The sequence below is a fragment of the Austrofundulus limnaeus genome, unplaced genomic scaffold, assembly GCF_001266775.1.
Source record: "Austrofundulus limnaeus strain Quisiro unplaced genomic scaffold, Austrofundulus_limnaeus-1.0 Scaffold81, whole genome shotgun sequence".
NCBI lineage: Eukaryota > Metazoa > Chordata > Actinopteri > Cyprinodontiformes > Rivulidae > Austrofundulus > Austrofundulus limnaeus.
Genome location: NW_013952483.1, coordinates 1562770 through 1580674, shown reverse-complemented (window position 1 = coordinate 1580674; position 17905 = coordinate 1562770). Strand labels below are relative to the sequence as shown.

At 36.0% G+C, this 17905-nt stretch overlaps 1 protein-coding gene across 1 annotated transcript in view; it reads right to left on the bottom strand.

The window, feature by feature from the left end:
- Positions 1 to 437: 437 nt before the first annotated feature.
- Positions 438 to 17905, bottom strand: part of map2 (microtubule-associated protein 2) — a gene marked incomplete in the record, with an annotated part of 99599 nt that continues 82131 nt past the window's right edge. Inside the window, 8 exon segments of the mRNA XM_014011465.1 lie at positions 438 to 2296; positions 3962 to 4074; positions 7090 to 7171; positions 9846 to 9938; positions 13308 to 13403; positions 13706 to 13843; positions 16668 to 16975; positions 17184 to 17240. Coding sequence (XP_013866919.1) covers positions 2075 to 2296; positions 3962 to 4074; positions 7090 to 7171; positions 9846 to 9938; positions 13308 to 13403; positions 13706 to 13843; positions 16668 to 16975; positions 17184 to 17240 — 1109 coding nt within the window.

Sequence of the window (17905 nt, the reverse complement as noted above, 5' to 3'; positions counted from 1 at the left end):
CGTCTGGATAACAGCAGACTGACTGCTCGTCAAATATTCGACAGGTCTGGACCACATGTGACTTTTATTCGCATCTGAAAAAAAATCTTAGAATACGAAAACATTGGTGAATGCCACAAATTCTCCTAAATCACTCATACGCACAACTTAAGAACAAATCTGTGCGTACGAACGGTTCTTGCATGAGGCCCAATGTCACTGTATTTCTAGTTCATTTCAATCTATGTTCCTAGCACGGGCGTCGAGTCTCCAATAGTTAGGGTAAATGGATTGACTTCTCCCGGGGATTCGCTCGGTGTATAAGAGTCCGAAGTGACTGACGGTAGACTCCACCGAGGCCCGGAAAAAGCCATCAGTCACCGGGAATCCCCTCTGAAGGATTAGCCATCTATGTTCTCATTTAGTTATCTGATAAGAAAACAGAAAACAGTTCAGCATCACTTTTTTCTTGTTTTTATTCTCATTAGTTATTGTAATTGGTGTCATTTCAACAGGAGAAAAAACTGCATACATCTACTTGACTTTTTAAATGCAATAAGTTTTGCGAGGGAGGAGCAGGAGGTGAGGGAGAGGCACACGGAGAATGGGGGGATGCGGAAAAAACACAGAAGCAAACAAACAGTCGCATTTTTTGGGGGGCGCGGGAACAGTAATTGGGCAGGGCGCAATTCATACAACCATTGGATTGTGGGGAAAAATGAAAAAAAAAAAACTGAATCACTCAAACACCTTTTCCCCAACAGATATGCCAAGAGCAGAGTTCTTTCAACTTGTTAACATTTCTTTGAGAAGTGTCTTTTTACATTTTTTAAGGCTTTTTTTAAAAGTATACTCTAGAACTTCTTCATTCTAAACATCGAAACAAAATGTTTCCAGTGGCGTTCTCCTTAAACGTCTCAGGATCTGTACCAAATACACACACGCACGCACGCACGCACGCACGCACACACACACAAATTTTGGACTAGCAGCACTTTCTGCTAAATATCAGGGACCAAGTTGTACCTTGAAGTTAGTGCAACGTTAGCCTTCACTAGTGGAGTTAGCTCTTTACTGCTTACCTTTCACAATGAGATAATCTTAAAGGTTTCCTTTCAGGATGGATGTTTGCGGAATGAGCTCCAGTGTTTAGTGCAGAGCAGCTGAGCAGGTTCAGGTGAGTAAGGCTCTTTGACAGGACGGAGATGCGTTCTTTAGCGACACCAAAATTAGTCTCGAACATTGTCACCAAGCATTACACCGTAAACAACTATTAACTACAAAACATGAACGTTTTCATCTTTATCCAATAAATGAGGAAATAAGTTACTAAAATCAGTTTGGTAAAATACAAAAGAGCCTCTTTTCATATTTGAATCCGTACATGCTTGTCATAACATGACACAGTGCTTGCATAAATGCCATTTTTAGGGTATTATTTTAAAGCCGTAATTCTTTTAAAATGTGTTGAGAAGTGGAAGGTGACAGAGAACTTTTGTTTTATACATTTCTCTATATATTTGTTTAATATATCATGTCTTGAGTGACAATAATGACTCACAGTATGGACGCTTGTTTTGTTAGGAGATCTGGCAACCATGCATGTTTACTGAGCAAGAACAAAATGTGCAGCATGGTGTACTTGTCATGTATTTTTTTTGTTTGTTTGAAAGTAGAAAAAAAGGCTGTAACTTTGTTAAAACTTTGACCTAAGGCCAGCAAAACCAATAGTCGGTTTGCATCTATCAGTGGATTTCCCACTTAATCTAGGACCAGCACTCAATCTACTCTATGCAACACCGTTCAAATAAAAAAAACAAAATAAATATCCACAGAAATAATCTTAAAAGCACATGTTCAGGGTTAAAATAGACAACAAACAGGATAAATAAGACCAAAACTACAATAGCTTCTAACTCTAGTCTCTATTTAAAGTGGAGTGATGGATCTTGAAGTAAAGATGTTTGGAGGCTGTGGTTCAGCTGAGCAGCCGTGAACATTTTGTTTCAGGATGGCAGGTGAGAGCATAAAAGTTCGGAAAGGGAAAGATGAGGGTAGTCTGGGGGTGCGGAGTGGCGATCTAGAGATCCAGTGTTCACAAACCCTGCTTGGCCAGGGCCGCGGTGACGTCCTCAGCCAAGGTTGCTAACTCAGGAGACTCCATCATGTTGAGACTGCCCGAGGACGACAGGTGGCTTTCCCGGAGGCGCTGGGGAGACACCGAGCCGGATAAACCAGGCGACTGGACGACGATGTCCGCTCCGTGGTCCACTCGAGCCTTTGCCTGCTCGCGAAATGTCAACCTGTGGCTCTCAATCTYTAAAAGGCAGGTGGCATCATGTGAGAATCATTGAAACAACAGCTAAAACAGTCTCCATGCTAGCCACTGGTAACAAATAAGATTTTTTTTWAAATTATATTTAAACTTTAGACTAACTTTTTAAACTAATGATTAATCTGCACTGAAAAGAGTTTGACTGATTGTTACAAAACAAAAGCTTTTTGACACTGAGTTTGAATTATCAGACAAACACTGAACTGTGGAGGACTGAAACTGACATAATTAGAAAGAAAAGCAGAAATATTTCAATAGAATAAATAAATACARTTAAAACACATCAATTAAATTAATCAAGGAGAGCCTTACCTGATGTTTTATAATTTAATTGACTTTCACATTTATTTTTCCAGCTTTGTTTTGATAAATTAATATCCTGATGCATCTCAGTAATCCAGGTAAAAAATCAAAAAGAAAAAAATTGTATAGGTCTTCTGGACGGGTTCTTCTCTAATGAAACGTTTCGTCTCTCCTCCAAGAGACTTCTTCAGTCTGAGTTTCAGGCAAAATTCAGGCTTTTAAGCCCTGCCTCCATGTGACTGATACTCACATCACATGGCTATCGTTGACACCTAATTAACACCTATTGTTAACAGGGGGTGGAGTGATACTGGCAATAGCAGCACTGTAGGAGGGGGACAACTGAAAACGGAGGCCTCCACCTCTGTTTAATGATGGACGGTCTTTCTTCACAAAAATGGCTTCTTTTACTCCTCTCTCAAACCAACGTTCCTCTCTATCAAGAATGAGAACATCCTCATCTCTGAAAGAGTGACCGCTGGCCTGTAAATGAGTGAAAACTGCAGAGTTCTGGCCATTAGATGTAGCTCGTCTGTGTTGGGACATTCTTTTGATGTGATGTGAGTATCAGTCACATGGAGGCAGGGCTTAAAAGCCTGAATTTTGCCTGAAACTCTCAGACTGAAGAAGTCTCTTGGAGGAGAGACGAAACGTTTCATTAGAGAAGAACCCGTCCAGAAGACCTACATAATTTTTTTCTTTTTGATTTTACCAAATAATTTAAATTTACTGTTCTTAAAAGAATTTTTTTCTTTTTACAAGTACATGCATTTGTGTCTATTAAATGTTTCTATTTAAATATTTTGTATATATTTTCTTCTCATAAAAAAGGAGATAGAGAAATGTAAATACAACACAAGGAATTACATAAAAAGACTTGTGATTTTTTAAAAATAATTTAAATATAATCATTTAAGAGACACAAATGCATCTAGAAGTAAAAGGAAAAACAAAAAAAAAAAKATATATTTTTGAAAACAGTAAATTTTAAATTATGTGCTAAAATATATCATTTATTTGAACAAAACTGGAAAAATTAATATGAAGGTCAATTGAACGTTAAAACATGAGGTAAAGTTCTCCATTTTAATTTTAATCAGTACATTTTAAGTGTATTTTTTTTATTAGTCCATTCATAAATTTCTGCTTTTCTGATTAAGTCAGTTTTGGTCCTCCGCTTCTCAATGGGGATTAATAAATATGATTGAAAGCTTAATTGACATACAGATTTTTATTTTTATTTTATTTTATTCCCTTTTCCCATAATTGACACACTGGACAATCTTTGAAACCCTCGATGTTCTCCTCTAAATGATGGATTGGAAGCATTGGTTGGACACTCACCATAGTGTGACCTCCACCAGGAATGTGATGAGCATTATCCAGTGAACCCACCTTGGCTTGCGCTTTGTCTTTGAAGTCCAACTTTACGCTCTCTATTCGCACATTACCTCCCCCTGCGAAGAAGCAGAAGACGAGTAAAACCTTGGCAGTCAGAATTAATATCAGAAAATTCTTAGCTTCGGCAAGAAATAAAAAAAAAATCATGTCTGCTTGAGATTAATAAATTTACTGAAGACTGGGAAGGAGTCTGTGATGACTTTCTGTTTTACAAGCAGTAGAAATAAATTAGACCAAAGTTGAGAATGAGGTTTTTTTTTTTTTTTTTTTTTTTGCTAACAGCTAGGAGAGGTGCATTGCTCTTGTCTACATAAAGCTCAATGTTTGCAAAAACCCGTAGAAAATAAAAGTATTGAAATACACACACGACAGAATATTACCAGCAGGTGGCGCTGGAAAGACAAAGTAGTCGCTGCAACACCATGAGGGGAGGTGTAGTGATCAGTTTTCATATCTTAAAGTGAAACACTTTCACATATTTGTTTATTTATAATCATTTTAAAGTATTTATGTGATTCCAAAAGAAAAAAATAAAGAATAGTAACACTCTCATAAACATTGGGCCTCTTCAATTAAGTCCTTGTTTCTCTTATTATGAGATATTTTTTGAAAGCAGAGCAGCGAATTTAGTTGAATTTAATACAATGTGTGTTTGGTTTAATTTAATCAAAGTTTTGTTCAGATAAGGTTTTTTTTTAATGTCATATAATTTACACACTAAAGGTAGAAACACAAACTGCAGCAGTGACGCCAGGGACCAGACAAACACCTCCCACAGCCGGCCACCTGTGGACAAATCAATCGAGCTGTCAGTCCAAATGCAGTTCACAGCTCAGTTTGACTGTTGTTCTTTCAGCTCTCCAGGACACTGGAGAGTGTGAAAGCCTAATGTGATTAACTGCTTATTTAAGGGCTTCACATAAAATCGCAAATTAAAGTCATCATTTCATTTAAAACTAATGAGCATTTAGTGTTTTGTCAGAAAATAATGAACATTTACACATTTAAATTTATATGTATTTTCAACTTTTTGAATTCACAAAAATACTTTTATGATATATGACGTAAGGTGCAAGATAATTATAGCATATTACTGTATGAATGGTATTCTCCCTATGCATTCGTTTTTTACAGTTTGTTGTAAGTAAAGGGTGTGGGGCGTTGTTTGCAAAGCAGCTTGTGCTGAAAATAACATCAAAATGTCACATTAAATTTCAAACTAGGTTTGAAAAAGTTGTGTGGATTTTCTAAAGTCACTCTTTAACACATTTAAATAGTTTACTCTAAATGTCAAAGCTAAATGCTAAAAGTTAGCCTACGTTTAAAATATACTGACTTAAAGGGTCAGTAGATTCTAAAATAACATATTAATTATCTGGAAACTGAGGTTAAAATGGGGGAAAAAAGAATGAAACAATTTTTTGACGTTGCTTGTTTTTCACACTCAAAATTATTTGATCCAGTTGTAATGTATTTAGATCGAATAAACCCAGTGGCGGATCCAGGATTTTTCTGAGTAAGGGGCCATCAAGGGGCCACAATTTTCATAGAGGGGCCAAGTATTTGTTCAGCATCCTTGCATTTAAATCCCTGGTTTTGGTAAGGTGTATAAATTTTACCAGTCATATGTTCAAACACTTGTAATGTAATGTCATTATAAAAATCTTGAACAGTAAATTATCCTCAGCAATTTTATATGTATTTTTTACCGTACATAGATGAATTGCTCTCAAATGCACAGCATATGAGAAAATGCAGCCATCATTTGTCAGGTGAAAGACTTTTTTCTGCAAGATTGTTCAGATTTTCTTAAGAAGAGAAGAATTCTGTAAGATTGATTCATGCTGGACGTTCCTATTTGACTCATCAGTGCCTCTAGTGTTTGGACATGGAACTGCACACACCATCGCCAATCTCAGGCAAAGGACAGATGAGTTGAGCAGATTATTTGTTGAAGGAGAAGGGATTTATCATTTAAGGGGTCAATTTAATTTTAAATCAAGGATTGTTCAAACAACTCGAAAAGGGTTTAGTATTTCTGTTGGTGGAGTAAAACTGTGGAACAGTCTGAGTGTGGAACTTAAGGAATGCCCAAACATAAGACAATTTAAGGACAAGTATAGAAATATTATTTTCAAAAGATATAGAGATGCTCAGTGTGTCTGATTTTGTGTGTATATATATGTGTATATGTGTATATCTATGTATATAATATCGTTTCTTTTTTGTTTTGTTTTGTGGTTGCTTTGTTTTTGCAATATATGGTACGTTTGGGACTGCGTATATATGTTGTATGTGTATTCATTCATGTGTGTATGCGTATGTGCTGCACATAAATGTATGTTTATCTTTATAAATATTTTCTGTACTATATAGTTCAGTAGGTAAACAGATTGTTGTTTAAATCTTCATGAAACTGTGATTTTGAATAAGAAAAAAGAAGAATTAATTATTATTATTTTTTAATAAGCCATGGAGAAGGGTGGGATTAAATAAGTTRTTTTTACTTCTTCCCATTCCTTTTCAAATATGTTAATTTCATTATTATTTTTTTATATATATTATTTTGTTTTCCAAGTTTGAAAAAAAAAAAGGACAGATGAGTGACGGGACAGGGGCACTTCAGGGGGTCAATTAGATTTCAGCTGGGGCCAATGCCCCTGTGGCCCCGCCTCTAGAACCGCCCCTGAACAAACCTATTGTATCATTTACATGGACTGAGTGGTGCGTTTAGATAACACATTTTTATTTCGATTGGCTGTTTACTCTGATTACTTGTGTCCATGTAAACAAAGCTAATGACAAGACATTTTTTTGTCTAAAATCAGTAAATATGTTATGGACATTCCATCTTCTACATGTTACCCACCTCTGACTGCTTCTATTTCTATATTATTTTTCTGTTTTCAGTAAAGATTAGAAGGTGGTTTCAGCTAGCGGCCTGGATTTATTGCTTTTCCAGCCCCGCATGCATTATTATTAGCTGTCCAGTACAAAGCCTGAAGGTCAAATGCATTTTCATGTCATCAATGCCACCTTAAGCATTGCCGTCGAGGTGATGAACTTTGTACCTGGCCGATGATGGATGTTGTCTAGAGAACCGCATTTGGAGGTCACGTGGCTCAAGTCAATCTTCTTATTCTGGATTTGCACCTGGAAGAAGCCAAGGCCAGAAATGACGAGGTCAAAACTCAGAGAGCATTGCAAAGTTAGGTTGCAGCTGACACCAAAGTGTGCTCAATTTACTTTTCAGTCATTTGAGAGTGAGAAATACACTGAGATAAATAAATGACATACAGCATACCCAACTTCCTACATGTTAAAATGTGTGTATAAGCTACAAATGAAAGATTCAAAACATCAGAAACCAGTAAATACTTTATAACAATCCCTCTGTTGTGTTAAAAAGAAGACTGAAAGTTGTGCGCTACAACAGCTGTATTTCTTCAAAATGTTTTGGCGCATTCAACAAACTTGAGAGATACACCGTGACAGTGAGAAGGGTAAGCCAGTGAAATAGACACAATGGAATAAGCATTTGAAAGCAGCCAACAGGCATAAAAAATGTGCAAGGATATGGAAATATATGACACAGCAGGAGGACTCGAAGAGAACTTCACAAAGAAATGTGCAAGGGGTGAAGCGATGAGACAGCGAACACAGAGGAGTTATGAAGCTTTAGACACGGCACAATGAAGAGGGAGAGAAAGAGGACAGCCTGAAATGAATCACTGGGACAAGCCTGAGGTCGCTGATTTAGATGAAGTCATTCAATAATTATGATTTGTTCTCTTTTTCACCTATAAAGGGTAATAAGCATGTCCAAAATGTGAAACATTTAACAATAAAGACTATATATCATGTAAAACACACCATGTGAAAAGTGCAAAGTAAAATATGGCTCTTTTATGTTCTGCAATGATGGRGTTGATGATGTTAGTTTTTTGGGTTGTTGATAAATGACGTATACAGACTGGTGAACATGCTTTATGCTCTTAAACATATGAGGCAAATACAAGAAGCTAAAGAGCTAAAGAGTTTGCCATTTTTAGTGAATATTATCATGGACAATAAGGTCTGATGACGTTAAAAAATTAAAATTCTGAAGCCAAGGCCTTTTTACTCATATAGCTTTTTGCATGATTTCTGACTTAAACCATCGCTTTGATGTTGTTTTTCACAAATGCATTCATCAGCATTTGTGACCAAGTTCTGAAAGTGTCTAAATTGTGCTATTTTTCTTCTGGAGACCTTCTCATCATCATCAAATATTGGCAATGGGAGTGTCTCACCTCCCAAGGTTTGCACAATTATAGCTATGCAAAATGTGTAAGTTGGGTTTTCCAGTTTTCCTACTTTTTGTCGCAACAAAATCTCAGTTGATAATTTGGCACATTTGTCTTGCGATAGTGTTTCCAGAAGTCCAAAAATTTAACGAGAAAGGTTGTTCTTGGTATGGGTATGTTTACTTCAACATGTATTCAGTCATCTCACACATTACCTTTTATCTAAGCAGCTCCTTTAGGTTTTTGAGGACTGTCATGTATTTAGCAGCACTTTGTCTGCATTAAAGTGACCGGATTGCTTTTTAGCCAGCTGTTCTTTGTTGTGAACAAGTATTGACCTTGTTGTTTGGTGTTTTAGAATAAATGTAGTAGGCACGCTACATGAAAAACATAATGTAGCAGTACGTATTTATGATGATTAGAGAATGATACGCTCTAAAATGTGCTCTTCTTTCCTCTAAAACTGCATTAAAGAAATATTTACTGCAACGCTGTCAGTTTGTTTCATCACTCAACTATCAGTAATTTTCACAAACTTTTGCATGCCACAGTAAAACTGCACCACATAACCATTAATCAACAATGGGCATTAATACACGATCCAAAGTATGAGTAATTTACACAACAATAAGGATGTAACCACAGCATATCTGAAAGTAACATAGCTGTTTTCTCAACGTTGCCAAACTAAATTTTTCATTGCACACTGATTATTATGTGAGAGGCTAATAGTTGTTTTTGCCAAAAGGCATTGCAGGTACATTTTAACACAACTGTTCCCCAGGTAACGTGGTAATTTCAGATACAGAAACTGGTTTGATCAAACGGAGAGATGGGGGTGTGGGTGGGGGCTTTAAACTCAAGAGAGAGCTTTTAATTGTTTCATTGGTATTAGGCTTGTGTAATGGTGCATTGACATGTGCATCACTTAAATCAGAAACTGCAGATGGAGTGCACACTATATCTGCTGCCTTCAGATCGTTGTAATTAGATTTAAGTGCTTCAAGAGTGCTACGTGCTGTGAATAAAATATGCCGGGGAGAGTTTTGTATGAATAAAACACAATCGAGTAGATTTACCTTTTATTGTTTTAAATATGACTAAAGTGCAAATCTTCATATATGATGTCTTGAACCTTAGAAGAGTTTCTCTCCAGCAGGAAAATGTCCAGATCTATGACGTACTAACGAGTATTTTAAATTAGAGAATATTTTGATTAAAAACTCTTTTCATTTTTTTAACATAAGAATTTGAACTTCTACAAAATGTGAACCTTCCACGTTGTTGTCAACAGTCAACTTTTAGCATCAACATTTGCAGAATCTCTGCCAATTTTACAGCACGGCACCACGTTGATGAAGAAACACGATGCGACGACCAGTTGCACAACGGGGAACGAGTGAGTCTCGTAACAATTTACTGGGTGACWACAGGTTAAGGGCGGGAATGAATAATTACCACTGCGAAAACACAGCACAACACAACACGCAAATAACACCAACATCGACAGTGAAATAATGGATTTGCAGGACAAGACTCACGTTTCCACCTCCTGCTGAGTGGCCCCGCCTTTCCAAGGACCCATACCTAGACTTAACATGGCTATAGTCCAGTTTAACACTGGGGATGGGGACCTGCAGGGGCGGAGGTGAGGAATGAGGTGGAGAATTTTTTGGAGGTTTTTTTTTTTTTTTTTGGCAAGTCCTTAAAACAGTCATTTTAATATTTGGGTCTTAAAATAAGTGTGAGTTTCAGTTATTCAGTGAACACATTAAGGCAAGATCAAATTGTAATGCTGCATGTCCAGAGGTATGAATTTTGACCCTGCATTATTAGCCTGTCAAAACACCTGATGTCTCCACAGCAGATTCTTTTACCTCTCTTAATCTTGTCTAAAAGACAAAACATTTTGTAAGAGTGCAATCCATTAAAAAAAAGAAGTCACAGCCAATTGATGTGCTTGTCATACTCATGCAGATTTGTACTGAAAAAGATGTGAGGCTTTAGTTGCAGAATTGTTCAGCAGTTATTTAGTTTTCAGAGAGATTTTTTTCACTTTCTTTTTTTTTTTAATTCCCATAATGTGACACCAGAAGGCAATTTGCCCAGATGAGCGCTGAAATACAAACAGATGCAAATTATAAGCAACTCAGACTTGAGAGTGTAAGCTTAGGGTGAGACGATGATAAAGTATGTGTGTTGTGATGGTGATGAATGAGTCTCAGTAGCTGCAGGAAGGGAAAAAAACAGCAATAAGAAGCAGACAAAGACCTGGTAACAAACATTGTGAGAATAAAGCATTTCATCATATCAAAATGAGGATTAAGTCAAATTTAGTCAAATGACCTAATTACATTTTCAGACTCTTGGCTTTAAAAGCTACATTTTGATACCTGYATCATTCTAATATCATAATTAAATCCATATAAATGGCTTAATTTGTCTTGTTGGTTACAATAATACACAAATATTTGGTCTGAATCCTAATTTTTGTCATTTTAATGAGGAATTTTTGGTGTCCTTATAAAGAGGAAACCTCAAATTACATTTGAATATTGAGATTTCCCCGCTAAAAAGAAACAAAACTTTGCTAACTCACAGGGAAAATCTCAACATTTTAAGGCGTTTTCCTCAGGTTTTTTTGATGCTACTGCTCAAAAAAGTGCTTCAAAATTTTGTTTTATGATTATATTTCAGACAGTTCATTCAAATGATACATTGGTAAGGCATTTATTCATTATATTTTGACAAAATGCAATTTTTGTTAACATTTTAATCAAAACTTTACATTTGCCTTTTTCTCCATATACCACTTTTGGACTTAATCCTCATTTCGATGTGATGGGTCACATATTTGAAGCAATTGAAACAATATTGAAGACCACAAATCCTAAAGTGCAACCTTTCACACTATTTGTGCATAAAATAATACAAGAGCCTTAAAAGCAGTGCTTTAAAACACATTTACCTCTTCTTGTTCAAAAATTATGCGCAGAGCAAAATGTTTATTTTAAAGTAAAACTTTGCTTAACCTTTATGACAAATACTCTTTAATACCTAAACTTTACTTTGCATTTTTAACTTTCTCAACATTACAAGTTTGAGATGTTTTAGTTTGGTTTGTGTTTTTAATCAATCTGTAACCATGAGCTTTTTAATTTCTAAACTTCAACCTGCATTTATATTCCTAAACTTAATCAGTCCCAATAATCACAAATATGTGTTGTTGCCTAAAATATATAAAACCAACAATCCCCGCCTACTCCTGACTGCCAGTATTTAAAGGTCTTAAGTAATGTAAAGGTAAGGTATATCATAATTTTTTATTGTTGTCATTGGTTTTAGTTCATAAAACTTGAATGTGAAGAATGACTACAGTTCAGCTGAACTAATAAAATATACTGTAGCTGTTTAAAGAACTCCAAAAAAAACTTTGCTGCAAACAGTAAAGATTAAAGTGACGTTTATATACATCTTCAACATAGCTGCACAGCAACCATCCTGCATGTAACATTGTTTATTATAACATGCCGTTCATAATGAAGGAAAAGACTTGTAAGTTTTCATGGATGGAAGAAAAAATAACATTACAAGAGAGAATTTTACTTACAGTCGAAGAGAATTTTGAGTCAACTCAGACTCTTTTTTTAGTCACGATTGTTCACACTCTCTAGGAGTCTGGAGTGTGAAACAAACTAGCGGCACAAGTGGAAATGAAAATCACTGACATTTTCTGGGCAAAGGAACAGAAGCACGGTTTAAAGTCATCAGAAACTCACTTGTTGTCAGCTGTAAAATGAAGCAGTGCACAAGTTCAGGACTCATACATGATTAATTAAGATTTGAAGCAAAAAATAATAATGTCAGGGAATGTAGAAAAGAAAATAATAATAATTACAATAATTGGTTGAAGCTTACTAAATTAAGTAATTACGGCTACTACGGATACTATGATCTACCAGGTTTTATGGTACACCAAAATGGTTGGCTGCAATCAAAAGTTAACAACCTACCGTATTTATTCGTGTATAATACACCCCCCCCCTTTTTTTTAGCTTAAAAAGCATAAAAAATTTAATCCTCAAACTACCTCCAATTTCATACAGACTTCAAGAATTTTCAGCCTTTGCAGTCTTTATACATATCAGTAAAATGATCATTGAACTGTTCATTTTATTTTAACAACATATGTACTAAAAGGTATTTTGACAACAAATATTTAACAGCTGTAGCAGCATCATATGAATTCTGACATTTTACACATAGTCCACCAGGAGGRGCCAACACAAAAGTCAGAGACTTCACATGAGATTTGGGCCATCTTCTGGGGGAAAAGCAGATTACTTCCTACTCGGGAGCGCCCCCTCTGGTGGGGAAATGTTTTTTCAGGGATACAAACTTTTTCAGAACACCGGTAGACGGCAGCCATTACAGACTAACATGTGTTTGTTGTTGTTAGAGGAGCGGCTCAGTCACACGCTAATGTCTTTAGTTCGTTATCATTACTAAGGTGCAGGACTACTCTTTTTTCACATCATGTCGCCTGACTGGATCTGTTATTACAGTATCTCACTCTGAGGCAAGAAGGAGTGTCAGAGGTGAGCTCGCTTCAACTGCTTTTTACATCGTGGTCTCATTTCTGGACTCAGGCATTTTGTGAATGAAGCCGATATTTCAGTTAAAATACATAAGTAAAAATATTTATCCGAGTATAGTACTACCCCCCAACTTTATGGATGATTTTATGGATTTAATTTTACGTATTGTACTTGAATAAATACGGTAGTTAAAATTGAGTGATTGCTATTTGAATTTGCTTATATTACTTTAAATGTGAGCTACTACTCTCAAACTAAGGTTACATGAAGAAATTAATAGTTATTGAAATTTAAAAAAACTAACTATAGTAGGGAATAGGGTTTAGTATCAAAGTACAAAACAATTCAAAGCTATGCACAAGCACATTAACTATCCCTATTGTTAGTCAAAACAAATATACATACTTTGGATCCATGTTGTGAGTGCCTCAGATATTCCTTAGTGCTGCATTTTGACAGTAAAAAATGACTGAAGTCCAGCTTCTTGTTTAAAGTATGAATCTATGGGAAAATACAGAAACAGTGTGGACTGCTTATAAAGATGATCTCTTGGAAAAATATTGTTTCCCCTTAAATTATAGTTGTATTATATTATTGAACTGTGTGCTAAAAGATGATATCATATCGAAATTATCTAGAGGTAACGTAATTTTTTTATTTTATCCAAGCAACTTTAAATGTCTTGCTTTCCTTGACAAAAAGTGGTCAGTCGCCTAAACAACTATTTTTTTGATTTTTTTTATTTTTATGAAAAAAAAAAAGAATGAAAGAAGGGTGCTATAAAAAAGAGTGAGGCGGTATACCAGCAGGCCTTGGGTCCAGGTCACTGTGTGTGCTGCTGACAGACAAAGTGTAACAGAGATGAAGCGGAGGACTGACTTCCAGATCAAAGAGCCTCTGTGTCTGGGTGCTGCTGCTGCTGCGTTTTGGTCCTTGTGCTTCTACGAGGACAATCAATGTACAGGTCAGCAGCCAGGTGAAGAGAGGGATGGGCTAAAAGGGGCTGACTACAGAGAACATTGGACTGGATGGAAACAACTATAATTTAGGAGAGGAGCAAATTTTTTCAGTTAAGTAAAATCTGGTCAGGACTAAATTTGCAACTAATCACTGTAAAAACAGGAGAACAATACTCTTGAGAAGCTAAAATTAACAAGGTAAAACAAAAAGTTTTAAAAGAGTACCTTGAAATGTTTAATACCTTCGTAAAAAAAGAATTCCATCAATCCAATAATGGATTTTATCAACTAGTATAACTTTTTTACATATTATAATCAATAATTTGTAGTTACTCGTAATGGAATATCAAAACTTGTTTTGCATTTTTGTTTCCGTAGTAAAAATCTTGTTTATTGATTGCTTTTTTAAATTCAATTTAAGTACAAAAACTTAAAAGAAAATATTGCTTAAGTCTTGTCAGTTTTGACTAAAAATATTGTAAAAATACACACATGCCTGTTAACATCTTCATTCCATGTGGAAGCCCATTTCCGCCACCCTGCTAAAAAATATATATAAAACATGTATCTCATAATTATGACTTAGCTATCTCATAAGATAGCTAAGTCATAATTATGAGATAGCTAAGTCATAATTATGAGATAGCTATCTCATTATTATGAGATACTAAGTCATAATTATAAGATACATGTTTTATTTTTTTTTATCAGGGTGGCGGAAATGGGCTTCCATAATTCCATCCTCTGATTATATGCAACATATATTCTGGGATTAAAAACTTTTTTTGGTTTTTTTTTTTTTTTAATCAGGCAGACTGTGATGCAACAGAGGTTAGAAAACCAGACACTGCCTGGATCAACAACCACCTCTAGGTTCAGACYACCGCTGCCAGCAGCACTTTATGTCTGACAGAAGGTGTCTGGTACCAATGAGGAGTGACAAACACAAAGACACAAGCTTGCATGAGCTGTGGTCCAAAACAAGCACTAAGACCATCCATTCACAGCACCATGAAAGGTAACAGTTATATTTTTTGTAAAGCAACAGCAGGACATTAAACTCACTTAGAAAAATCCTAACCTTAAACTATGAGCAAACATATATTTTACTAGCGAATTTGTGAAACAGAAAAGTTTGGAGCAAACTCCACCAGAGCATATTTGTAGTTTGTGTTACAACTAACACAAGCTCAGAGGTGTGATGAATAAATTGGGTTGAGAATTATGCATTTCAGCATCCATGAGACAACTGCTAAAACCACTCCAATTCAAAAGCCGACATTCTAGAAATAATGATTGTGATTGTGATCCATTGTGCCTTCTTGTACATAAAACATGTAAAAATCAGAGTCCATGGAGTTCGTTTTTCCAGCAGCTGACGTTTGGAACATGATCCCTCCCTATTTTCTGGCTGACTGCACAGAGCAGCTCAGAGACCTGTCAAGTCATAAACACGCCAAGCGAAAGCTTAGATTTCTAATCAGGTCATCAGTGCTGGCTTGTAAAAGCTGATGGCTACAGACACACTGCTGCTTCCATCACATGCTTCATGCGGCAGCACTGCCTTTGAWTTTCAGAGTCAAACCAGAACAAGACATTTGACAAAAACTGGAGCGGTGTGCACTTCCAAACGTCATGCTAATGCGTTTTCTTTGCAGCAACAAGCGGCATAATTTCAAATGCTGATTTGTGCTGGCTCAACCGCTGTCCTCAAATAACAGAGCCAGAAGGAAAACCTCAGGAATAATACTCACTGTTTTTTTTTTTATGCTCAGCAGGATGTCAAAGTCAAGTCAATGTTTGATCAAATGAAATCTAGGGCTGCTGACTGTCATAGTCACAAAAAAAAATAAAATTATCGGACAGAGGTTATTTTGTTTTCTTGAAAACTTTCATTTTCATGCTCATCATATTTCCATCCAAGCTCAACCAAAGCACAAAACTACACTGTTGGTGTTACATGGGAATAATACTGAGTGATATTTTACCAATTTAACAGTTTAAAAGTTGGAAAGCTTGTTTCAAATTCTCAAAAACAAAGCTTTAATAAAAATAAAAAAACAAATACCTCGCACAGAGTGAATATAGCATTTTAAAACYCAGATCAAATAATGTATCTGTCAACTTTTAGCTTATATTAAATATTTTAAATATAAATAAAGAAACACCTCTTATTCCTCCTATTTATTTCTTTGCCTTCAGTATTCCTCAGCTTTCTAACAACCACAAGCAAAAAGCATGGAAATGAAACATAACCTATATATTTTCTCGATTATGAGTTGAATAAAATCTTGTCCATGCTTTAATCTATGCACAAATAATGTAAAATTTGAAGAGAGAGATTTTGTTTTTCCTGTTCACTAGCTAATTCARAGTATTCATGTTGTAATTACTTAACGGGGTACTTGAAGTATTAGCAAAGCAAACTAAGAAAAACATTAGATGTTGACACAATAAAAAGAGAAGGGCTGTAGAAATTTAAACCATGTAAATGGGAGAAAAGATGTGTAAAATAGAAAAAAAATGTAACATAAAAGGTGCTGCAGTATGCTGGTATAAAGGTCTCTTTATGCAGATGATATCGACACGAGTTTGAAGAGGAATTACGTAATTTGCAATGTATGTGGTAAATGTGCTTCCAAAAATAATAATGATTCTTGTCTATGTTTAATAAAAGCCACATTAAAAAATGTGCAGGAAATACAAACACAAGAGACAGGAAAAGGAGTGCAGAGGTGACAGGAATAAGAAAGCGGTTAGGCACCAGCTACAAAGTTTGGGGGTGAGGAAAAAAAAACGACGTCACCTGTCCTCCTTTGGGCTGATACTTGATATTCTCCGTGGAACCAATCTTGGATTTGATGTTCTTAAAGTCGGGCAGCGGCTGGTTGATGATGCGGATTTGCTTGGGAGTGGTTGCAGGAGATTTGGGCGGGGTGCGGATCACGGCCACCTTCCTCTCCTGGGAAATCAAACTGAGGGAGCGCGGGGTCCCAGGAGTCCTCGAGGATGAGGAGTAGCTGGGAGGGCTTCCTGGGGTGATGGCTGTGGAYCCTGGGGTACGGGGGGTGGAGCGGCCACTGCGAGCGGAACGGGAGCGTACCGACTCTGTAACTGATGAGTCAATAAAATGTGGACACATTTTGAACTGTGAGGTTAAGAGCACTTGGAAAAGACGTATAAGAAAACAGTTTGTGTAATCCAGTTTAAAATCATGCCTATCTATTTGGGAATCAGTTCTAGGAAAAAAATAGCATCATGCACTGCAGCAGCTGCTGTCATTTTCTATAGTATCAAAAAATATTTTATTATGTCTCCCTACCTGTCATGCTAGGGGCTCGTCCTATCCTGTGCTCTGCCCTCATCTCAGTGTGAAATGCTGCAGAAAGGAAAAATTCAAAGTAGAAGATAAAAAAAGATTTTGTGTTTTCTGCTGCACTGAATTTTGGATCTGAACAAAGATATGTAAGAACATCAAGATGCATAATTTATACAGAGATTCTTAACCCATGGGCCGCGGCCCACAGCGRCATCCTTAGGGCCTCAAAAGAACAACAGTTTTTAACTTTGGGCCGCAGAGGGCCATGGGACCGCATCGATTTTGAAAAGGGTGCAATACACTTTCTCACCACTAGTAGTGGTAGTGCACCACTCAGTTGTTTAACAACTTTTTTAATGTGTAGAAGAAGAACCTTAGAAACCTGCCGAGAATGGAAACATTTTAAATGAAAAGTAAAAGGCAAAAATGAAAGTAACTCATCAAAAAACACCAAAGTTTGTCACTAATATGAAGTATAGCTTCTGCTTTTACCATGCAATATTTTAAAAGTTCAAAATATTATCAAATACAGTTGCAGATACAACTATACTTTAATTTGTGCTTTAAAATAATTTTTGTAGTTTATTTCTAAACATTTTGAATGTATTTCAAAGAAAATTTAAACTTGTCAAAAAGCTGTTGTTGCTGTTATTGTTTGTCACTAATATGAAGAGCAGAGGGTCTAGTAACTAAGTACAAATACTTTACTTAAGTAGAAATTTAGG